Below are 23829 nucleotides of genomic sequence, written 5' to 3' on the forward strand. Positions count from 1 at the left end.
CTGCAACACTAATAGGGGAAGTGAACTGCAAGGGGGTTTATTTTTCAACCTATGTTGAAAAATAAACCTAATTTGGTAACATTCCATAAGAGTATCTTGGTCAACCTATGAACTTCTCATTTGACCCTTGTAGCAAGACATGGCATATAAGGCATTGAAAACATCTGTGTATATGTGTCCTTGATATCTTTCTCTGTGTGTGTCCATGTGACTGCTGAATACTGTGGTATCTTACATCTAGACAGACAGGATCTGATTGACTGCTATATTATGGCAGACAACAAGCTTCCGGAGTGATAAAACTATAAATGTATGTCTAGAATTTCTTAGCTAGATAGCTGATGGGAATAAGTATAATTTAAGAACAATAAGACATTATTGAAGAACATAGCTATAAAATCCTTATGCTGATATAGAAACTATTAACAAACCAATTATTTATTATAGTTCCTGGAAACAAAAACATTTGTATCTGCTTCTTTCTGTTTTTTTATTCCTTTTTTTTCTGTTCATCTTTCTTCCTTGACCATTTAATTCAAACCAGTGGTTTCTTTGTAATCCATTAATATAATTATGTAAACATTCCCAACTTAATATTTGTATGCATTCTTGATAATTTGAGTTCCTACAATAAATGAATTTTATACATAATTGTGACAAGCCTGATTTGGTATGTGCCATTTCAGTGACACTCTAAGAATCAATAGTTGCATATTTTATTGCATAATATAGTAAGATTGATGAGATTGAATTCAGATGAAACAATTGTAAATTGATGTAATAAAAGACCTTACTCCATTCTTCTTGCTAGTAATTGTAAAAACTCTGAAGATATTTATGGATTTTCAGGCATGTGAAAATTAATCTCCAGATTACCACCTTGTCTGTTAGCCTATACCTGTGGATAAGCTGAATAGGGTAAACTCTTGGGCTAATACTTGAATGTGTGGTAAGAAGCTTGCTTCCCAACTACATGTTGATTCAGTCCCACTGTATGGCACCTTGTGCAAGTGTCTTTTACTATAGTCTCAGGCCAACCAAAGCCTTGTGAGTGGATTTGGTAGACAGAAACTGAAAGAAGCCTGCCATACATGTGTGTATATATCTATGTGTGCATGTCTTTGTATCTGTACTTCTCCCCTCACCACCACTTGACAACTGGTATTGGTGTGTTTACTTCCCCATATCTTAGCAATTCAGCAAAAGAGACCGATGCTTATATCCTTTTTTGGAATGGTGAATCTCAAACCAAATATTTATCAATAAGTAGTTAAATATTTGGTTTCTGATTGTCAGATTTTCATGTGCTTTTAGCTTGCTTTCAGCAATTTTTTTGTTTCATCTCATCTGTATCAGCTAAGTTTCTTTTTGTTGTATTAAACTTGCTTAAATTTTGTTGTATAGAGTTTACTGTTGAGATGGTGTTAATTTTTTTTTTAGGTTTTGTCTTGATTTGGCTGTTTCTGTCTTTTCATGAAACTCTTTGTCTACATTTTGGTTTCAGTGGGATGCTGGACTCAGCTGCTGCTTTGTGGGCATTAGTGATATTGTTGTACATAGTACCTGTAATATGGGCCACAATTGAAATTTCAGTCGGTAAGAAGACCAATGCTGGTTAAAAGATAAAAGTGCTGCAAAAAAAGTGGATCTTTGGAAGAAACATTTCCAGAAGGTTTTAGGCTAAGTCCCAGTTATTGATGTCATCCAAATTCAGAAACTCTCAGTTGTAACTGGGGCACTTATGATGGAAGAACTGAAACTTGCTATCAAAGAACTTAGGAACAACAAAGCTTCAGGGCTTGATGAGATTCCAACTGATGTTCAGAAAGCTGTCTGTTTAGATGAACAACTACTGAACATTTTGCATTAGAACATATGAAAGAGATGTGTGGAGACAGTGAGGAATCTTAGCATTTTCAAAGATGACCTCCCCTCACAAATACTAATTGGACACAGAATGTGTGTTTGTTAGCTAGCTGGAAGAAATGTCTTCCTGGGGCTATAAACGTCAGTAGTACTCTCCTGTATAGGACGCCACACTTGGTTGGCAATTATATGTTATGATTCCGTATTGCTACTATTTTTATATTTCACACAGAGATTTAATATAGTATACAGGAAACTACAAAAGCATCACATTCAAAGCTGTGGCAGCAAAAATTTACTTCAAAATGCTACTGAATAGAATGTGGTTTTATGTTGATTCTTTTTTACACAAACAACAAAATGGATTACGGAAAAGTAGAACAACAAAAGAACAGATATGAACACGAAGGCTATTCATCAGAGGTGTCCAATTGAATAGCTTACAGCAGTACTGACATTCTTAAACTTCTGAAAGGATCTTGATTTGATCCATAAGGGTAAGCTAATGGATAGCCTGATTACCTGCAAAATCCCCAGAAAATGGTCTCAGCTATTGAAGTGCTCTAGAAAAAAACCTCTGTTAAGATACTGTCTCTTGATGGCAACACTGAGTCTTTTGAAATTTTGACAGGAGTACTTCGAGGTGCCACCCTTGCTTCCCTTGCTACTCATAATAGCACTAGACTATGCAATGAAAGAAACAACAAAAGATGATGAATCTATTGGTTTTAGACTACAATAGATATGTAGCAGGAGACATCCTGCAGTGCTTCTCACTGATACAAATTTTGCATTAATATCTGAAACAAAGAACAAGACCAACTGTTTTTATTGTGAATTGAGTCCTGTGCTTTATGGATTGGCTTATGTACAGACAAGGACAAAATGAAGTACATGACTTATGACAAGAAGATAGCTACCTATTAACAATGAAGGGACATGAGTTGGAAAAAGTAGATTATTTTGACTCAGTTCATGAGTGTAAGCTAATGGATTGCCTGGTTACCTATAGAATCCCCAGGAAAATGGCCTCTGTTAAGGTACTGTATCTCACTTGTATCAACCCATGAGTTCAGGTATAAATCTGGACACATGGGTTGATAGAAGTGAGAAGGACTTTAAAACTCACATTGCTAAAGCATGATCAGCTCTTTCAAAGATGGACACCATTTGGAAATCAAATCTAAACAGAGAACTAAAGATTAGCTTACAAGAAAGAAAATTAGATAGAACATACACTAGGCTGCTGTGTGCATATACAAGGCTGCTGAGAGCAGTACTTAATATCAAATGGCAGTCCTATACAACAAATCAACTTCTTTATGGTGATTTTCTGAGTTACTGCCACTATATTGAAAAGAAGACTGAGATACTGTGGACACTGTTTTTGTTGCAAAGATGAAGTAGTTGGTCAAATGCTGATGTCCTGCCTAGACATTTATTGCCCAACTGGTTAAAGACTCTGGTCTACTGAGGAGCAACATACTGAGAACAATGTAGAAGAGGGAATTCTGGCAATAAGTGGTCAATGGTAGTTAGGTAAGAAAATATTGGGTTGAAAAATCTTTTGGATAGAAAAAGTCAAAGACCACCTGTGTGACTCATCCACATCTGTAAACATGACAGATGTTCTACTATTGGATCCAAGCAATCTTTTTAATTTCCTAATCCATTTTAGGAACTTAATTGTTATCTGCAAGAATTGTATTTTATTGACATCATAAGAATTAAGAAAGTTTGAGGATATGAAATAATTCTTTTTTTGGAATGATGAATCTCAAAGCAGGGAAGGCTATAAATAATAGTCTATAAAAATTGAATTAAAAAACACTTTGGATAGAAAAACTTGAAGGTGGCCCATGGGCAGATAGATTTAAGAGACAAATTTCTCTTTGCCAATGAAAAACAAGTGTGAGAATTTTAAATGAAAGCTACTGCAATATATTTTTTAATAAAAATTGGATCCTGTTTGAAGGTGTTTCATATCAGTTATAAAGTTTAAGAAATAAGCATAATTTCAAATCAATTTTCCATATTTTGAAACTTTAAATTAAAATTCATCTCTATTGTTTTCCTTTCTTTTCAGGAAGAGTTAGATTTAGACAAGCCTCATCGAGAAGCCTTGTTTAATCTACCCCCTGAGAAAAAGTGGCAGATATACTGCAGTAAAAAATGGGTAAGTATTTATATTTCGGTAACTTGAATATATTTCATTGTTTATATATCTGGCTGTTGCATCTCATTTTATGTCCAATGTAATTTTGAAAGACATTATCTTCTAAGAGGTTGCTTTCTTGTAATGTAAATATTTCTGTTGGCAATTATTTTTTTTCTTGAGATGACAACATTCTGTTGCAGGGTTCAAAACCAACAACTTTGAGGGTGGTGGGAAGTCATTCACATTCACCCCAGTACTTGACTGCTATTCCATCAACCACTAAGAGATGAAAGGCAGAATTGACTTCAATGGTGTTTGAACTCAGAATGTAAAAAGCCAGAAGAAATGCTGCTAAGTGTTCTTCTGGCTAACAATTTGGCCAGCTTGTGGCCTTCTCTATTGGCAATAACAAGATCATTTTCCTTTGTTCTTTTACTGTTTTTAGTCATTGGATTGTAGCCATGCTGGGCAACTGCCTTTAAAACTTTTACTCTGTACTTTGTCTGATACTTTATTGACCCTGTAAAGGTGGAATGGTAAAGTTTCTGTGTCATTTTTGTTTGATGCACTGATTCTGCTATTGTGCATGCGCACGCATGCACACACACACACACACACACACACACACACACACACACACACACACACAACTAGAACTATTGATTGGTTGCATCATAATCTTTTAATTCCATTTTACTATAAATATATTTTCAGATTGCTATAGAATTTTATTACATTTACCACTCCATCCACCCCCATTCACCTATATATAATGTGAGGGTGGGAGGGAGATGTAGTCCTGAGTCTCCCCACTGTGACAGATTATGTGTAATGGGAATATAGGTGACCTGAAAGAGAAAAAAAACAGCAAAAAATAAAATGTAGCCATCAAAAGAATCAGTTATAGTATGTGAAAGACAACTTATTGGTAAAGATACAAAATTTATTTTTAAGAAATGGGCATGGAAGATAACTTCAAAAAGACCAGTTGGCTGAAATTTTTTTAATATAACCCTATCACTTATATTATCAACCTCCTAAGGATGAAGAACAAAGTTAACCTAGATTTTTAACGTAGACTTTTAAAGTGGGCTGCAGTTGATTGTCTCACATCTCCAATATATATTTTATTGACCCTGGAAAGATGAACCTGGGTAGGATTTGAACCCAGAACATATTAAAATACAATTAATATGACAGTGCATATTGTCTGATGCTCTGCAGAGGAATTGGTTTGAGTGTATAAACTGCGCTATGGACATTTAAAAGCTAAAAATACAACTATAAGGTCAGAATGGTTGAAATTTTTGGAAATTATAGATGCAGACATGGCGGTGTGGTTAAAGACTTTGCTTCCTAACCTCATACTTTTGAGTTCAGTTTCATTGTATGGCACTTTTGGCAAGTGTCTACTATTATAGCCCCAAGCTGATCATAGCCTTATGAGTTGATTTGGTAAACAGAGATTGAAAGAAGCCCATTGTATGTGTATATGTGTGTCCTTGTTTTGACACACCCTTATGCAAGTAGTATTATTAGCTTTCTATCTTTGGTGGAAACATGCCCAGGATATATTATCTTGGAAACAGATGAGGGTTGATACCAGGAAGGGCATCTTGCTACAGAAATTTGCCTCAACAAATTTTGTAATCTATCAAGTAGGGAAAAGGAGGCATTAAGCCAATGATCATGAAGATGATAATTAAATGGTTATATAGATTAAGAAAGATGAAGATTTATTTATTAAATTAAATGTTTATGTAATATTTCCAGTATCTACTATTGTCACTTATTTACTTTATCTGATGCAATCACACACGACTTAGGCCTTCTAGTATTAAATCCCCCCTTTGGAGACATTCAGATATTTGCTTTTACAATGAGCAAGACCAGTGACTTCATAAAAACTTCTTTGTTAACTATACTGTCTTGCACACTTTTACTACAGCCAACAACAGTCATTAAAAAGCAGATCAAAAAAATTTTCAATTTCTTGCATGATGGCATAGTAGTGAAAAGCATTGAAACTATTGTTGGTTATTAGCTCAAACACAACTGAGAGAAATGCATTGGAATAAGGCTCTTAAAGACATTAGTTGAAATTTTGAAACATTTTTTTCTGACATCCATGGTATTCTGCATCAAGAATTTCTCCTTCAGAGTCAGACCGTCACTTGAGACTTCTACTGCAATGTTTTGAAGTATTTGAAGGAAGATATTCGGTGTAAGCAGCCGGATCTGTGGAGCACAAAAAATTGGATACTTCATGATGACAATGCATCCTGTCACTGAGCTCTCCTCACTTGTGAATTTCTCACCATAAACAACATGGTATTGCTTCTGCACTGGCCCTGTTTGCCAGATTTAGCACTTGTGGACTTCCATCTCTTCATCAAGATGAAAAATGCAGCTCAAAGGTTGCTGCTTTAACACCGTTGTCAAGATCCAGAGTGAATCACAGAAGGTCCTTGACTTGCTTATGAAAAAGTGATTCCAAAGCAGCAGGAATGCTGGGACTGGTGTATTGCTGTATAAGGTGACTATTTCAAAGGGGATGATGTTAAAACTTAGGTAAATAAGTTATTTATTATATTTTTTATTAGCATAACTAATCTGGAAACTTTTTGATACCACCTCATATCTCTTTTGCCATTGTATCAGTTTATGACAATACTGCTACTTCAGTCACTCTTTATAACACTTTGTTCTACCTGATTGACTATGCCTGAAAACAGTGCATAACCTATCCTGGCAGGCATTTTCAGCTGATGTCCAACAGCTTCATAGTCTCAACTGCTTTAACTTATTTCACTCATTTGAAGATAGGAACCAGCTACAGCCAGGAAAATGGCCATGGTTGGTATGCAGAAAAAGTGTAGGTAGAAATTTCCTACAGTGTAAACTATGAACAGATAAGAAGTGTAGTGCAGATGGTAAACCTAATATACAACTGAGGCACAAGAGCAATGGGTACTAAGAGTACACAGGTAACAGACTCAGATTTCTGGAAGGTTTCCCAGAATTAGTTAGTAGCTATTGTTACCTAAGTGACTTAATTAGCAGGGGTGGGATTAATTCTGAAAGTATAATACCCTGAGTGAGAAGCATTGCAGGCAACAAAGGACTTCTCCCTCATAGTGAAGTGCAGCTACCTGTGTATGAAGTGCAATGTTATGAGTTTTGACTGTAGAGGATTTACAAAGACTAGAAAGAAATGACATTAGCATGCTTCACTAGATATGTAATGTTAATTTGCATGAACTATAGAGCCCAAATGAATTGAGAGAAAATGGAGCATAAGAGAAATCAGATGTAGAGCATAAGAAAGAAGACTGCACTGACATTTGATGTGTTTGGAGGATGGCTGTTGTGTAAAGAAATGCTTAAGTAGGTGAAACTTGTGGAAGAGAGAGCCCAAGATGAAGTGGTAAAGATTGATATCATGTTGCACTACATGAAGAAGATGGCAAAAGACTGTTGATTGATGGCATGCATTGTGAAACCATACGTATAATGAGTGTCGTAATAAAAGCTAGAAAGTACAAAACATATATATTAAATTACAAATTAAAAGCAGCTCCAGTAATGCAAACATTATTGGTGGCACATACATAATGTATGTGTTTTGTTTATACACTAAATCTGCTGCAGGATAGTGTCCTGGGAAGCTCCCTATATGAAGAGTGTTAAACATCTGAATATCACAGACCAGGTGAGACTACTCACCTCAAAATCACCAAGAATGGTAGATATTGATATATTGCAATTATTGTGGCTTATCAACACTATATACTCAGATCATCTTGAAACAAAGGTAATCACTGGTCTGTGACTTATATGCAAATAGAATGAAGTCTATTTGTTAATGTGCTGTGGTGTAGCACATACTATCCTGCAGCAAATTTGGCCTGTATACAAAACACATACACTATATATGTATGACTAATAATGTTTACATTACTAGAGCTGCTTTTAATTCATAATTTAATTTTCTTTCACATGTGCTATGCTGCAGCACATCAGCAAATAGACTTCAAACTTTTTGCATATAAGTCACAGACCAGTTATTCACTTTCTAGACCAACAAATTGTAGCCCTCATTGAGCTCTTCAAGTTGACTCCAGATTTCCTTTTTAATAGATTCCTGCAACTGTTTCACATCAAAGGCCTTGACACATTTATTCTTCATTGAGATATGCACAGCCTTTTTCTCTCTCCTTTCATTGATCACAACCTTCATACGTAACAAGTGATGATCCTCCAATATATGCCATTTATCAATCGGGATGTAGTCAATTTCATTTTTGGGTTGAGCATTTGGGGATTTCCAGCTCTATCTCCTTCCAGGTTGCTTCCTGTATAGGTTGTTTTCAATGTAAAGACTTCTTGTTTCTGCCATGGTAATCAGATTGGCTGTAATTGAATATAAACTTTTTCCATTTACATTTTTGTGGAGCTGAGAAGATGAAATGCTTATTCTTTTTCCTTTATTCTTTGCAAACACTCAAGCAAACCCATGATAAAAGGCAGTCCAGTATCTTGAATGACCCAGTCTTTTTTCAGCTGTAAGATTATATTATCTGGCGAATCCTTCCTTGTTTTTAAAGGCAGTAATATATGATTTGAAAGAGTCCTGCTATTTTTAATAAGTTGGGTGACTCTTTAGAAACCCCTTGTTGGCTTGTGCTCATGATGTTTTGATGTTGTTATTCTTGGCAGTGATGATGTTTCAATTGTTACTGTTATTTTTCATCAAAATGGTTATACTGTTTTGTTTAGCTCCGAGCAAACCATAATTAAGTAGATCTAAAGTCATTCCAATCATAACTATTTTCTCTTTTCAGCAATATCTGACCATATTTAAGATGAAAGACCATGACTGAGGGAGATCTGTATGTGATTTCTTGCAAATTTAGTGGCCATGTAGAGGCTTCCTTATTGGCTCATGTTTTGAATTGTAGTTGCTATTGATGGTTTTATAGTAAAAAACCAAAGGAATCTTGAGCAGCTTTAGTGAAGTAGTCATTGTATGTCTTGAGATCAATCCAGGGATCTAATAGCATACATATTCTGATAGGAATACCAATTGTTTTTCATTTGGGTTAAAGAATTAGTGGCCTGTGAAAGTGTATGAAAATGTCTCCAAAACCAAATTGGCTTATAAGTACCCATCTTATAAGTTTACCTCCATGTCAGATAATTAAGCAGATTATAGAACTACACCAATCTTTCTCAAGCAATATCTTTTTCTGTTAGTGAGATGTTGCCTTAAAATTTAGGTGTACTCCAATGTGCACCAGCATGTTGTATGTGCAACACATTGAAAAATACTAGTTAAATATTTTTGGGTGTAATGGAGCTTGGAATCATTCTGTCATTTTTTCACAGAGCATATCTTGCTGATAGTGTCTAAATGTTGACAGTTTCTCAGAAATTGTTTTGTATTTTCATTTTTCTCCATATTTCTTTATATGCAGCACAAAATCATTTTTTAGAATATTATGACAATAGATGTCTTAAATTACTTTGCTTTTTATTCTTTTGTATAGGATGAAGATAATCCGAGTACAGCAACCTGGTCTGACTTTTATATAGAAAGTCTAAAGAAATTATCAACAGTGAGTATGTGTGTGTGTATATATCATCATCATCATTTAATGTCTGTTGTCCATGCTGGCATGGGTTTGATCAGGGCTGGCAAGCTGGAAGGCTGCACCAGACTCTAGTCTGATGTAGCATAGTTTCTATGGCTGGATGCCCTTCCTAATACCAATAACTCCAAGAGTGTAAAGGGTGCTTTTATGTGCACTGGCACTGGTGCCATTTGCATGACATTTATTTGTTTGCTTTTTTTCTCTTCATCATCATCATCATCATTTAACATCTGTTGTCCATGCTGGCATGGGTTGGATGGTTTCACTAGGGCTGGCAAGCTGGAAGACTGTACCATACTCTAGTCTGATTTGGCATGGTTTCTATGGCTGGATGCCTTTCCTAATGCCAACTACTCTGAGAGTGTAATGGGGGATTTTATGTGCCATTTGCATGACACCAGTATCTGCCATGACTACGATTTCACTTGGCTTCATGGATCTTCTTCTCAAGCACAGCATAATGCCAAAGGTCTTGGTCATTTGTCATTGCCACCATGTAGACCAACACTCAAAAGGTGTTTTTATGTGCCACCTTGTCTCTATGAGGCCCAGTGCTCAAAAGGTGCTTTTTACATGCTACTGGCATAGTTGCCAGTTACATGTCACCAGCATCAACCACAATTACGATTTCACTTGGCTTGACGGGTCTTCTCAAGCACAGCATATCACCAAAAGTCTCAGTCAGTTGTCATTGCCTCTGTGAGGCCCAGAGTTCAAATATCATGCTTCACCATCTCATCCCATGTCTTCCTTGGTCTATATGTAGTTCAAATTTACAAAGACTGCTCAGAAAGAATGGAAGAGTCTTTCACATTTTGAGCCTATGCTCTTCAACAGAAAGAGATGAGAAGGAGAAAAATGGAGAGAGAAAAGATCTGTTGAGAGATTAACAGTTTAGTATGATGAAATGGCCAGAAGAAAGAGGCTGAGTGTAGGGGAGATAACTGAACTGGGATGTGCAAGTGTATGTATGTATGAAAGAATGTATGTGAATGTATGAATGGAGGCAAACGTGTGAGTGAGCTTAAAATCATGTGAGCCTCTGTGTGTGTGTGTGTGTGTATGGGAGCATGTATGTATATAACTAGTGCATGCATTGTGTGAAGTGATGTGTTCTCTGTGTATTTATGGATGTGTGTATGTGTGTGAGACTGTATAATACATGCGTATGAGGGTATCAAGCGTGTGTGTTTGTACAAACGCTTGTGTGAAGCAGTTAATGTCTTCTTGTATGTGTGTATGGATCTATAATGTGCATGTATATTGTGGATGTTTGTATGTGAAAGTTGTATGTGTTTGTGTGTGTGTATTGTGGATGTGTTTCATGAGTGAATATTATGTGTTGTGGGGGAATGCATGGAGATGTAAGGTGATAAGGGTTTGGAGTGCTAGTGTGTGTGAGAGCATTTGAGTGTGAGGGTGTGGGTGTGTGCAAAATGGTGTGTGCTGTGGGTACTTAGTTGAACAGTTTGTACGTGGGTGTTTGTATAATGGTGTGTGTGGTGAAGGTACTAAGTTAGGCAGTGTACAGGTGTAGGGGTTGGAGGAGGAGGGGCAGTTTAAGGTGGGTGGTGTGTGTGTATATATACACACACACACACACAAGGGGTGTTAAAGATTTTCCCTGATCCACTTCCGGTTATTGCAGGAAACAGAACTTGTATAGGTGGAATCATACATGTTTTTACATATCACATTGTAAATTGAAACTTTCCACTAGTATTTGTTTGTCTTTTATGGATGCTGAAGTGGACTAAGGTTGAATGCATGAAAGGTCATACACCAAAAGAGACATTCAATGAGATGAAAGAAGTTAATGGTAATGATGCACCATCATGCAACATAGCAATGCACTGGCATTGCCAGTTCAAATGTGGTCGGACATCAGCGGAAGCTGCTCTTATTCTTGGACAACCACATTCCACCATTGATGATGACACCATCCATAAAGTGGATGCTGCCATTTTGGAGGATTACCACATAACTATTCAGCAACTAGCCCAAGAAGTAAAGATAAGTGTAGGATCCATGGAAAAAATTCATTCACAACCATTTGCACATGTAGAATCCACTGCATGATGGATTCCCTGGATGTTCACACCTTTTCAGAAGCAGGAACAAGTCAGTTGTTCCCAGGCTCTTTTGGCAATGTGTCAAGAAAACGAGGAGGACTTTTTTGGTAGACTTATCACACGCGATGATACACGAGTCCATCACTATGATCCTGAGATTAAAGTCCAGCTGAAGCAATGGCAGCATAACTCACCACCTCCAAAGAAGGCTTGTGTCCAACCCTCAGCAGACAAAGTGATGCTCACAGATTTTTGGGATCAGCGCAGAGTAGTAATGATGGATTTTCTAGCAAATGGCACCACAAATAATGGGGCATATTACGCTTCTCTGCTGCAGAAATTGCATGATGCCATCAAAGCAGAAAGGTGTGGCATGGCATGCTGACCAAAGGAGTCTGCCTCCTCCAAGACAATGCCTTAGTTCACAATGTATGTGTTGCCCAGATAGAAGCACACTCCTGCAACTATGAAATCCTTCTTCATCCCCCTTACTCTCCTGACCACGCACCATCTGACTTCCACCTCTTTCCAACCATGAAGTCTTTTTTGAAAGGGAAGCACTTTTCAGATGATGATGAACTGATTTCTGAGGTAAAGTCTTGACTCCAGACGCAATCTACCAACTTCTACAGACGAGGTCTTCACAGTTGCATAAACAATGGGAGAAGTGTGTCACCATTGGTGGTAGTTATGTAGAGAAGCACTAATAATTATGCCAAGTTTCATTTATCCCAATCTTTGGCAAGTGGGCCAGAGGAAATCTTTAATGAACACCCCTTGTACATACACAATTCATGTAAACTGACATCTGACTGTTTAAAAAACTTCAAAAGTAATAGTAGTAACTTCTCTAGAAAATGGTCAACTTTTGTTTCATGGTGTTATCAAGTACCTGCAGAAAAAGGGTTTAATCCCTAAGGACATTTGTGCTGACATGGCTGCTACATTAGAGGTGATGCTCCAACTTTATCAACATTGCAAAAGTAGACAGCTGAATTTAGCAGAGGAATGGAGTCTTGAAGATGACACAAGGTCTGAATGTCCTGCAACTGCCACGACGAAGGAAAACATTGATCCTGTTCCTCACATGGTAATGAATGATAGGCGATTGACTATAAATCAAATAGCCAATGCTATTAGCATATCTCGTGAGAGCGAGTTGAGAGTACTCTGGGCAATGATCTTGGCATGACAAAGTTTCTGCTCCATGGGTGCTACATCTTCTGACGACTGATCAAAAGTGCACCAGGCTGATCACATCACATGAAAATCTGAAATTGTTTGAAGCAGGTCCAACTGGTTTCCTTAAATATTTCCTAACTGAGGATGAGTGTTGGTATCACAAGTTTCAGCCAGAGATAAAGAGACAATCCATGCAATAGAAACACCCCTCCTCATCTGCTGAGAAGGCTATGGCCTCAGTATTTTATCATGCAAAAGGTATTGTGATTATTAATTAGGCATTGTGATTATTGACTATCTTCAAAAGGGCCACACCATCAATGAAGAATACTATGCCAATTCTGTGAGGCAGTTACAAAAGGCTATCAAGACCAAATGCCCTGGAACACTGACAAAAGGAGTCTTGTTCCATCAGGACAATGCTCCTGTGCACAAGTCCATGGTTTCAAAGGCTGCTGTGCATGACTGTGGCTTTGAACTAAATGATCACCCTCTCTGATTTGGCCCCATCTGGTTATCATCTGTTCCATAATAAGTAAAAACATTTGGCCGGGAACCAGTATTGCTATGATATGGTTTCAATAGCTGCTGTGCATGACTGTGGCTTTGAACTAGTTGATCACCCTCTCTGTCCTTCTGATTTGGCCCCATCTGATTATCATCTGTTCCATAACATGTAAAAACATTTGGCTGGGAACCAGTATTGCAATGATGACATGCTATTGATAACTTTTTTGACTAACAGAATGAAAGCTTCTTTAGCAATGGGATCCAAACACTGTGACATTGATGGAAGAAGTGTGTTGACCACAAGGGTAACTATGTTCAAAAATAAACCTCATTTTGTCATTTTCTATGATCATATCTTAGTCAGCCTTTGAACTTGTCAGCTGACCCTCATTGTTATATAAGACAAAGTAATGTTTCTTGTTCAGGACTCAAAACAAAATTAAGTTTTCTGTTCATGACAATATGGTTGGTAGCCCAACACTGTAAACACCTAACCATAGTGCCTCATTAAGTCCAGTACAAAATTTCACTTAGACTTTGGACTAAAAGTATTAATTTCTCTACCTATTTCTTCTTTATGACACCACTGAACTTCTAGAAATGTTCTAATGCCTTATTTTATAAAGCTGGGGGTTTGTGCTGTCAAGCAAATTAGAAACATGAGAAGTATTTCAGTTTTACAGCATTAATAATTTCTGGTAATTTCAGTTATAATTGCAAACTGTTATTAAACTACCACATTATCAACACATCTTGTATTGATACAAGTGTACAAGTATCATAGAATAGTGATGGCTTCCTGAGAAGCAGGGCTTATAATTTGTTTTCAGATATTGACTGGAATTATCACATTTCACTTTTGCCTTTTACCACAGTTGCCTTGCTGAATTGCTCTCTATCATATTTGAAGATCAAGTAAGATTTCAGTGATGGCTTATTAGCTGATTTCATATAACTGTTGTAATTCATACTTAATCTCAATCTCACAAGATCAGCACCCAATAAAGGTTATTATTTTTCTTCACATAGTTGTTAAATTACATCAGTTTGGTTTCAGAATTAATTTATTATATCTATCCTAAATTATATCAGACTCAACTTTGTTATTACTTCATCAAAAGTAATTATTTATGCAATTTTTAACAGTATTGTATATACTGCTGTAGTATGAATGTATGAAATAAGATAAACAGCTTTCTGTGCAGTCTGGCTTGCTGGTTCTTGCCATCATAAGTTGTGTTGACTAGACCATTTATATGTGATGAACAGATAGTGAGGTTTTTGTTTTTGCTATAGTTTACTGATTGTATGTGCTAAAAATTTTAAATAGTATTTATTCTTTTTGCTTAGGTATGCATTCAGTTCAATGATGAACATGAAGCTTCTCGAAGTAAATTGGTTGAAAACCTGAAAACTGCATTGAGAACCCAGCCAATGAGGTGAGCTAAATTTTCCTTCTCTATTTTATATAGTTTTGTTTAATTTTGAAGCAGAATACTAAAGTGTGACACTACAAAATAATATTGTTTTCTACTCTATGCACAAGGGCTGAAATTTAGTGGGAGGATCTTGTTAATTACATTGAACCCAATGCTCAACTGGTACTTCTTTTATCAACCATGAAAGGATGAAAGGCAAAATAATATTGTCTCAAAACATGGTAATAAGTAAAAATATGATGCTTTTGTTTTTTGTGCTGCTGTTGCTGACTTGTTTCTTTTGAATAATTTGTGGTATTCATGTTCAGTTGGGAAGTTTTTGTTGATTAGTGTTAGAAAGCTGTGTATTACATTTGTTGCTACATTCAGGTTGAAGTGTGGGTTCATGTTTCTTCTACTGGGTTTCTTTTATTTTGTGTTTGTTTTGCTTTTATTTATTGCAGCTCTTCATTAAATCCACTTGATAACTTCATTATAGTGTGTTGCAGCTTGGTTGAAGATTTCTTTATCATACAAAATTTTCAAAACTCTGTTGCTAATTTGCTAATGTGGTTTTTGATTATGGATGATGGGTGTTTGAATTTATGTTTATGCATTACAGTACCTCATTACTCTTCTGTAAGGATAGTGCTTTCTGGTTATTAGGTTGCAGCATGTCAAAGTAGTTCCACTGATATTGTAAATTATATACTGTTTTTAATGCAGTAATCCCTCAACTATCATAGGTGTTATGTTCTAAAACCCCACTCGATAGGTGAAAATTTGTGAATTAGAAACAGTACTGTATATTTTTTAAAATTATTTTTGTAATTTGTATATATTTATTTTATTATAAATGCAAAACAACACCATAGAGGAATCAACATAAGCTTAAATAATAAACTACAATAGGTGAACCATGGTTCACCTATATGGGCAGGGATTTACTGTAGAGCAAGTCTATGAAGAAATTATCACATGGATGAAAATCCACAACATTATGCCTCTCTGTGGTGTATATAGATTAAGTATGATACATAGGTGGCTATTTTAATTTAATGCTGTTTCAGTTGCATACACTGAGTTTTTATTAAACCTGTATTTATTTGCAATATCACTGAAAGTATTATTCACTTTTTTCCATGTATCAGAGGACACAAATTTCTTGGTATGTGACTAACCAGTACATGTAATTGATAAGGCTGAAATCTATCTAGCATTCTCAGAGTGATTTTTTAAAAATCTTGCTCCAATATATATTGTGTTATTAACACAACATGTCTATGAAGAGATTTTTTTCTCAGATGAAAATCCATAGCATCATACCTCTCAATGGTATATTTACATTAAATATGATATATAAATGGTTATTTTAATTTAATGCTGTTTTAATTGCACATATCAGGTTTTATTCAGCCTAATGACTATTTGCAGTATCAGTGATAATATTATTTTATGTTTCTTATACATCAGAAGGGAGAGATTTCATTTAAACATGTGGCAAGTGAATACATATCATTGACAAGATCTAGGTTAAGGTTCTCACCACAGAGGTTGGAACCAGTGGTTTTGTGGGCAAATCTGCTTACAATCTAATGAAATAATTCTGAGTCTCTAGGAGCAAAGCCCAAATGGTAATACTAGAGAAAGTGGAGAGATGTTCCAGTTAGATCTGATCGAGGAGGAACAAAAACGACCTCCATGCCATTTGAAGGTAACATTTTTGTGTTTTAAAGCTAAGGTAAGTAACTCTAAATGATGATGATGTGATAGCGGTGGCGTTTCGCTGTTACCATGAGAACCAACATTATTTCTTAAAGTATAAATTTGAAAGCTGAGTCAAAGGAGAGGAGTTACAACCAGATGAAATCTCCAGGTGGTTTAAATGCACAAGTCTCTGATATCCAATTGACTAAAAAGCATCAGCAGAAGGGCACCCAAGAATCATGACCAGGATGCAGCTTGGCCCTCTTTGAATATAAGGGCCAAAACACTTGCATGAGGTGAGGACGGGGTTCTTCTATGAAAACTTTCTGCTTTTCAGCTCCCTTGAGAGTTTCTTACCACTATATCATTATCATCATCATCATCATTTAGCATCTTCTTTACATGTTAGCATGGGTTAAACTGACACTGGTAAGCAGGAGGGCTGCACCAAGTTCCAATCAGAATTGGCATGGTTTCTACAGTTGGGTGCCCTTCCTAACATTAACCACTCCAAGAGTGTAAAGGGGTGCTTTTTATGTGCCACTGGCATAGGTGCTAGTTACATGACAGCCACAACTATGATGTCACTTGGCTTGATGGGTCTTCTCAACTACAGCATATCGCCAAAGGTCTCAGTTACTTATCATTGCCTCCACGAGACCCAATGTCAGAAAGATGCCTCTTACATTCCACTGGCATGGGTGCTAATTACATGACACCAGCATTGGCCATGACTATGATTTCACTTGGCTTGACAGGTCTTCTTGAGTGAGGCATATTGCCAAAGGTCTCGGTTACTTTTCTCTCCACGAGGCCCAAAATTTGTCCTATGTCTTACTCATCCTATATCTTCCTGGGTCTACCCCTTCCACAGTTTCCCCCCACAGTTAGAGACTGGCACTTCTTTACACATCTGTCCTTATCTGTAAGCATCATATGACCATACCAGTGCAGTCGTCTCTCTAGCACACTGCATTGGATGCCTCTTATGCCCAACTTTTCTCTCAAGATGCCTACACTCTGTCATACATGCAAGCTGACATTGCACATTCAGCAAAGCATACTAGCTTCATTTCTTTCAAGCCTATGCATGTCCTTGGTGGTCACAACCCATGTTTCACTGCCATGTAGCATAGCTGTTCACACACAGGCATATACTATCTGTGTTTCACTCTGAGGGAGAGGCCTTTTGTTACCAGTAGAGCTAAGAGCCCTCTGAACTTTACCCACGCTATTCTTATTCTAGCAGCTACGCTCTCGGAGTATCCACCTCCACTATTAACGGAAGCTATTAACTACTTCGAGGTATCCCCCTTGACATTTGATGATGTTGTGATTTTAAATTTTGATCTTGTTCTTCCTTCGATTTACCACACACAGTCATGTTGTTGATATATGCAAAAGTAGCTCTACAAGTATGGCTCTTGATTATATTATCAATCACTCTCTGGAAACAGGGCACTGCATTTGTAAGTCTGAAAGCAATACGTTTGCTTTCATAGAATTTTCCCTGTGCTTCGAAAGCCGTGTGCTGCTACTAAAGTTAATTATACAATAACAGTCGATGGTGTGAAAGCATTTGCTTTGATTGATACCGGCTCTGCTATGAATCATATTAGCAAAGACTTTGTAAAAAAAAAAAAACAAATTGGTGGTGAAGTCTAAGAGGAATGAAATTAACATGGCTGTCAATGGAAATCGTTCCCAAAGCAACGGTTATTGTATGGGTTCATTTGAACTTCAGAGAAGAATTTATGAGCAAGTAAAGCTGGTGGTACTTGATAATTTGTTTGTAGATATAATTTTAGGGCAAAATTTCTTAAAACAGCATCAACATGTACAAATTACCTTTGACGGCGACAAGCCCCCATTACATTTGGGAGCTCTAAATTGCATTAAAAGTGACATTACACCAAGGTTGTTTGAAAATTTAAACTCTGACTGTAAAGCCATAGTTACAAAATCAAGAAGACAGTCTGCCAATAATGAAAAATTTATTGCTGATACTATAAGCTGAGATTTGGCAGAAGGGGTAATTGAACCCAGTATTTCTCCTTGGCGAGCCCAGGTATTGGTAATATTAGGAAAAAATCATCACAAGAGACTGTGTATTGATTATAGTGCGACTATAAATAAGTTTACACAATTAGATGGATATCCGCTGCCAAATATGCATGACATGGTCACAAAAATAGCTCAGTTTAATTATTTTAGCACACTGGATCTCAAAAGTGCATATCATCAAGTTGAGATTCCAGTTGAAGACCGACCTTACACTGCTTTCGAAGCACAGGGAAAATTGTACCAAAGCAAACGTATTGCTTTTGGACTTACAAATGCAGTGCCCTGTTTCCGGAGAGTGATCAATAATATAATTGAGAGCCATAATTGTAGAGCTTTTAAACTTTTGCATATATCAACAACATATCACGGTGGTGCACCAGCATGACCGCAGCCACTTGGCTGAAACACATAAATAAATAAATAAATAAATAAATAAATAACTGTGTGTGGTAAATCAAATGAAGAACATGATCAAAATTTAAAACATTTTCTTCAAGTTGCTAAAGTCTGTAATTTAACTTTTAATGATGCCAAATGCATTTGTAGCACTACACTGATTCGATTGCTTGGCTATGAAATTCAAAATGGTAACTTGAAACCTGACCCTGACCGGGTAAAACCCTTTCTAGCACTAACTATTCCTAGTACCCACAAAGCATTGAGTTGAATTGTTGGTCTATTTGTATATTATTCCAAATGGATTCCAGATTTCTCTGACAAGATAAAACCATTGGTTGATACTAAATATTTTCCTTTCAGTGAACAAGGCTTGTCAAGTTTAAATCTTTGAGATGATTTAGCAAATGCTACCTTAAAAGTGATTGACGAAAGCCTTCCTTTCTCAACAGAAACAGACGCATCAGAGGTAGCTATATCTGGCATTTTACACCAAAATGGAAAGCCAGTTGCATTTTTTTCAAGAACCCTCAACCCAAGAGAGCGTTGTTATTCTTGTATTGAAAAAGAGGTGACAGCGATTGTGAAATCTGTGAGAAAATGGTCTCATTTTCTTCTTGGACGTAACTTTGCACTAATAACTGATGAAAGCAGTGTTGCTTTTATGTGTAATTCTCAAAAGTATAGTAAACCTAAAAACGAAAAGATACTGCGTTGGCAAATCGAACTAGCCCAGTATAAAATTTGATATCATTTACTGCCAAGGCAAGTTTAATGTTGGATCTGATGCTTTATCGCATATTTATTGCGCAGCTACGACAGATAATGAACTGTACTGTGTTCGTGTAGCGCTGTGTCATCCTGGGATCACATGATTGTTTCATTATATTAAAGTTAAGAATTTGCCATACTATGTAGATGATGTAAAGTGTATGACTAACGATTGTGAAATATGTTGCTTTACTAAAACCTCTGTTTCATCAGTAATTAAATCTTCTCAAGCTTTTGAAATATTGAGTGTTGATTTTAAAGGACCCCGACCTTCAGTGTCAAAGAACCAGTATTTTTTAACTGTTGTGGATGAGTATTCATGGATTTTGTTTATTTTCCCATGTACTGATACTAGTACTCATTCCGTTATTAATAATTTGAAGGTTTTGTTTAATCTTTTCGGATTTCCTGCTGTTATTCATAGTGATAATGCTAAATGTTTTGTATCTAAAGAACTTAATTTCTGTATGATAGGGGTATAGCGATTACTCATTCTGCTGTGTACAATCCTCGTGGAAATGCTCAATGTGAAAGGTATAATGGAGTAATATGGAATTCCATTAAACTGGCCTTACATAGCAGAAGTTTACCAGTTTCTCAATGGGATGTCGTACTTCCAGAAGTTTTACATTCGCAACATTCATTTTTATGCATGGCAACTAATGAGGTCCCGCATGAAAGATTCTTTAAATTTCCTAGACGTTCTATGCATGGTGTTTCCATTCCTACTTGGTTAATGCAAGAACCAGAATCTCAAACTACTTTGCACTGGCATTCGTCCAGAACAAAAAAAGTTCCTGATAGGTTAAATTTATGATTGATGTTACGCTTATGAAATACCTCATTATTATGTTGTTGTGATTGGCTCATGGTTATGTTTGTATTTTGTATTTTGTTGGTTAATTGTTTTTTTTTAGGGGGTAAAAATTTTGTGATTTTAGTTTTGATTACATCACTTTGTCTCGATTGCTGTTCTTTGTCTGCAGTGCAACTGCGCAGAGTTCTGTTCTGATTACGGCACGTGTTCAGTGTTAGTTTTTAGTTAGTCGAGACTGTAGCAACTTGCTGCATAAAGCTGTTATTGTGTTGAAGTTTAGTTTTGCTTCCAATTTAACAATCTTTGTTTGTATTGTAGATTACTCTATTTTTAGTTGATTAAAACCTTTTAAACTTAGATATTCCAGTTTGGGTTTATAACAGATGGAATCTATTTTCTGTTCATTTTTAGTGTTTATTGTACCTGTGCACCTTCCATGCACAAAAACTATTTTCCCAGTTAACCTTCCTCTGATATTGCTGCACTTCTTATGTGCCCCTAGCTTGTACCAGGTACATCTTATGGAGTTTCTACCTATGCTTTTTCTGTAGATCGTGCAGGGTGATCTATCTGAAGGGATTTGTGGTTTGTCTGGTTTTTGCTAGATTAAATCTAATGCCCCTTGATTCTAGACCTTGCTTCCACACCTGAAATTTCTTTTAGTTTTGGTAGTGATTTAGCTATAAGAACAAGGTCATCAGCATAGAGGAGCTCTCAGAGGCAGCCTGTCCTAAATTCCTCTGTTATTGCCTGGAGGACTATGATGAACAAGATGGGGCTAAGAACTGATCCTTGGTGAACTCCAACTTGTACCCTGAATTTTTCGTTATACTTGTTGCCAACCTTCACCTTACTGACAGCATCCCTGTACACAGCTTGTTCAACTCTCACCAACCACTCATCTATCCTTAGCTTCCATATTGACCACTAGATAAGGGTGTGGGAGACTCTGTCAAAAGCTTGCTTTTTGTTGACAAAAGCCAGGTACAGAGGTTTATTTTTGTCTAAATATTTCTCCTGTAGTTGCCTAACCAGGAATATAGCATCAGTCGTGCTCATGTGTGGCACAAATCCCAACTGCACCTCATCTACACTAACTCACTTCCTAATTAATTGAGCTATAACCCTTTCTGTGAATTTCATCACCTTGTCAGCAATTTGATGCCTCTGGAATTATTTGTGTCTAAGGCAACACCTTTGCCTTTGTAGCAGTTGACTATAATGCTGCTACACCAATCATTGGATATGACTACCTCATGGACAACCTGATTAACTATATGGATGACTAGGCTATATCCTACTCCACCAGATATTTTAAGTATCTCCGTGGTGATTCCTGATCATGTGGGGGCTTTCCCTGTCTTCATATCCTTAATTGCTTTATCTACCAAGCTACTGTCAATTTGCATAGCTGGTCCCTCAGTTGGGTCATCATTTGGCAGACTCTCCTTCTCCCATTCATTCTCCACATTTAGCAGCCTTTCATAATGGCATTTTCAAGGCTCTTTCTTTGCAGAATCAAGTGCAAATGCACCATCATCCCTGTGGACACATTTCTCTCCTATGACATCATGATTTTCTTTCACACACTGTCTTAGAATGAGAAACACTTCAAGTCTCTGGTCTTCACATCGCAGAACATTGGCAAACCTTTTCTGCTTCTCCTCTGGTTCCCTTCTGGTTCAAGATGTATGCCCACACCATCAGCCTCATCACTGTTCTGTATCCAGGAGATTTTATACCTATGCACATTGCGTGTGAGGAACCTAACAAAACCTCCTCTCTCCCTTCTTATGTAATATATATATATACATGTTTGTTGTTTACACACCCATCTTCGTCGTTTGTTTTTTTGTAAATTCTCACTACACACACACGCACACACACACACATATATGTGTGTGCGTATATATATATATGTATATATATATATATATGTGTGTGTATATATATATATATGTGTGTGTGTATAACAATTGCAGCATGGAAGGTGTTTATAAGCCATTTAAAATAACACACAAAAACTGTTAGATTCACTTCAACATTTAAATTTAATTTGTCAAAATATTTTCATCGCTTTGAGACCCTGACCTGTTCACTGACAAAATTCTATGCACAGAATTTTGTCAGTGAATGGGTCGCGGTCTCAAAGCGACGAAAATATTTTGACAAATTAAATTTAAATGTTGAAGTGAATCTAACGGTTTTTGTGTGTTGTTTTAAATGGCTTATAAACACCTTCCACGCTGCAATTGTTTTCGTTCCAGCACACGATCTCAGATCAGGTCACTTGCTATGCAAGTACATCTCCGTAATATTATCATCATCGTTTAACGTCCGCTTTCCATGCTAGCATGGGTTGGACGATTTGACTGAGGACTGGTGCAACCGGATGGCTACACCAGGCTCCAATCTAATTTGGCAGAGTTTCTACAGCTGGATGCCCTTCCTAACACCAACCACTCAGAGAGTGTAGTGGGTGCTTTTACGTGTCACCCGCACGAAAACGGCCACGCTCGAAATGGTGTCTTTTATGTGCCACCCGCACAAGAGCCAGTCCAGGGGCACTGGCAACGATCACGCTCGAAAACCCTACAAGGCCAGTCAGGCGGTACTGGCAACGGTCTCACTTGGCTTGCCTGGTCTTCTCACGCACAGCACATTTCCAAAGGTCTCGGTCAGTAGTCATCGCCTCGGTGAGGCCCAATGTTCGAAGGTCTTGCTTCACCACCTCAGCCCAGGTCTTCCTGGGCCTACCTCTTCCACGGGTTCCCTCAACTGTTAGGGAGTGGCACTTTTTCACGCAGCTATCCTCATTCATTCTCACCACATGTCCAAACCAGCGCAATCGTCTCTCTTGCACACCACTACTGACGCTTCTTATGTTCAGCTTTTCTCTCAAGATACTTACACTCTGACGGGTATGCACATTTACATTACACATCCAGCGGAGCATACTGGCTTCATTCCTTGCGAGCTTACGCATGTCCTCAGCAGTCACAGCCCATGTTTCACTGCCATGTAGCATGGCTGTTCGTACAGATGCATCATACAGTCTGCCTTTTACCCTGAGTGAGAGTCCCTTTGTCGCCAGCAGAGGTAAGAGCTCTCTAAACTTGGCCCAGGTTATTCTTATTCTAGCAGTTACACTTTCAGTGCACCCACCCCCACTACTAACTTGGTCACCCAGATAGCGGAAGCTATCAACTACCTC

The 23829-nt window shown here is 37.2% G+C and overlaps 1 protein-coding gene across 1 annotated transcript in view; it reads left to right on the top strand.

Annotated features, from left to right (window-relative positions):
* Nucleotides 1-23829, top strand: part of LOC106880744 (disheveled-associated activator of morphogenesis 1) — a 129049-nt gene that overhangs the window by 38056 nt on the left and 67164 nt on the right. The window contains exons 3-9 of the mRNA XM_089348382.1: nucleotides 3953-4042; nucleotides 9574-9642; nucleotides 14793-14881; nucleotides 15325-15499; nucleotides 16479-16601; nucleotides 18396-18510; nucleotides 19129-19244. Coding sequence (XP_089204508.1) covers nucleotides 3953-4042; nucleotides 9574-9642; nucleotides 14793-14881; nucleotides 15325-15499; nucleotides 16479-16601; nucleotides 18396-18510; nucleotides 19129-19244 — 777 coding nt within the window. The remainder of the gene's footprint in view (nucleotides 1-3952; nucleotides 4043-9573; nucleotides 9643-14792; nucleotides 14882-15324; nucleotides 15500-16478; nucleotides 16602-18395; nucleotides 18511-19128; nucleotides 19245-23829) is intronic.

This window comes from Octopus bimaculoides, chromosome 3 (genome assembly GCF_046866305.1).
Source record: "Octopus bimaculoides isolate indiv1 chromosome 3, ASM4686630v1, whole genome shotgun sequence".
Classification (NCBI taxonomy): Eukaryota; Metazoa; Mollusca; class Cephalopoda; order Octopoda; family Octopodidae; genus Octopus; species Octopus bimaculoides.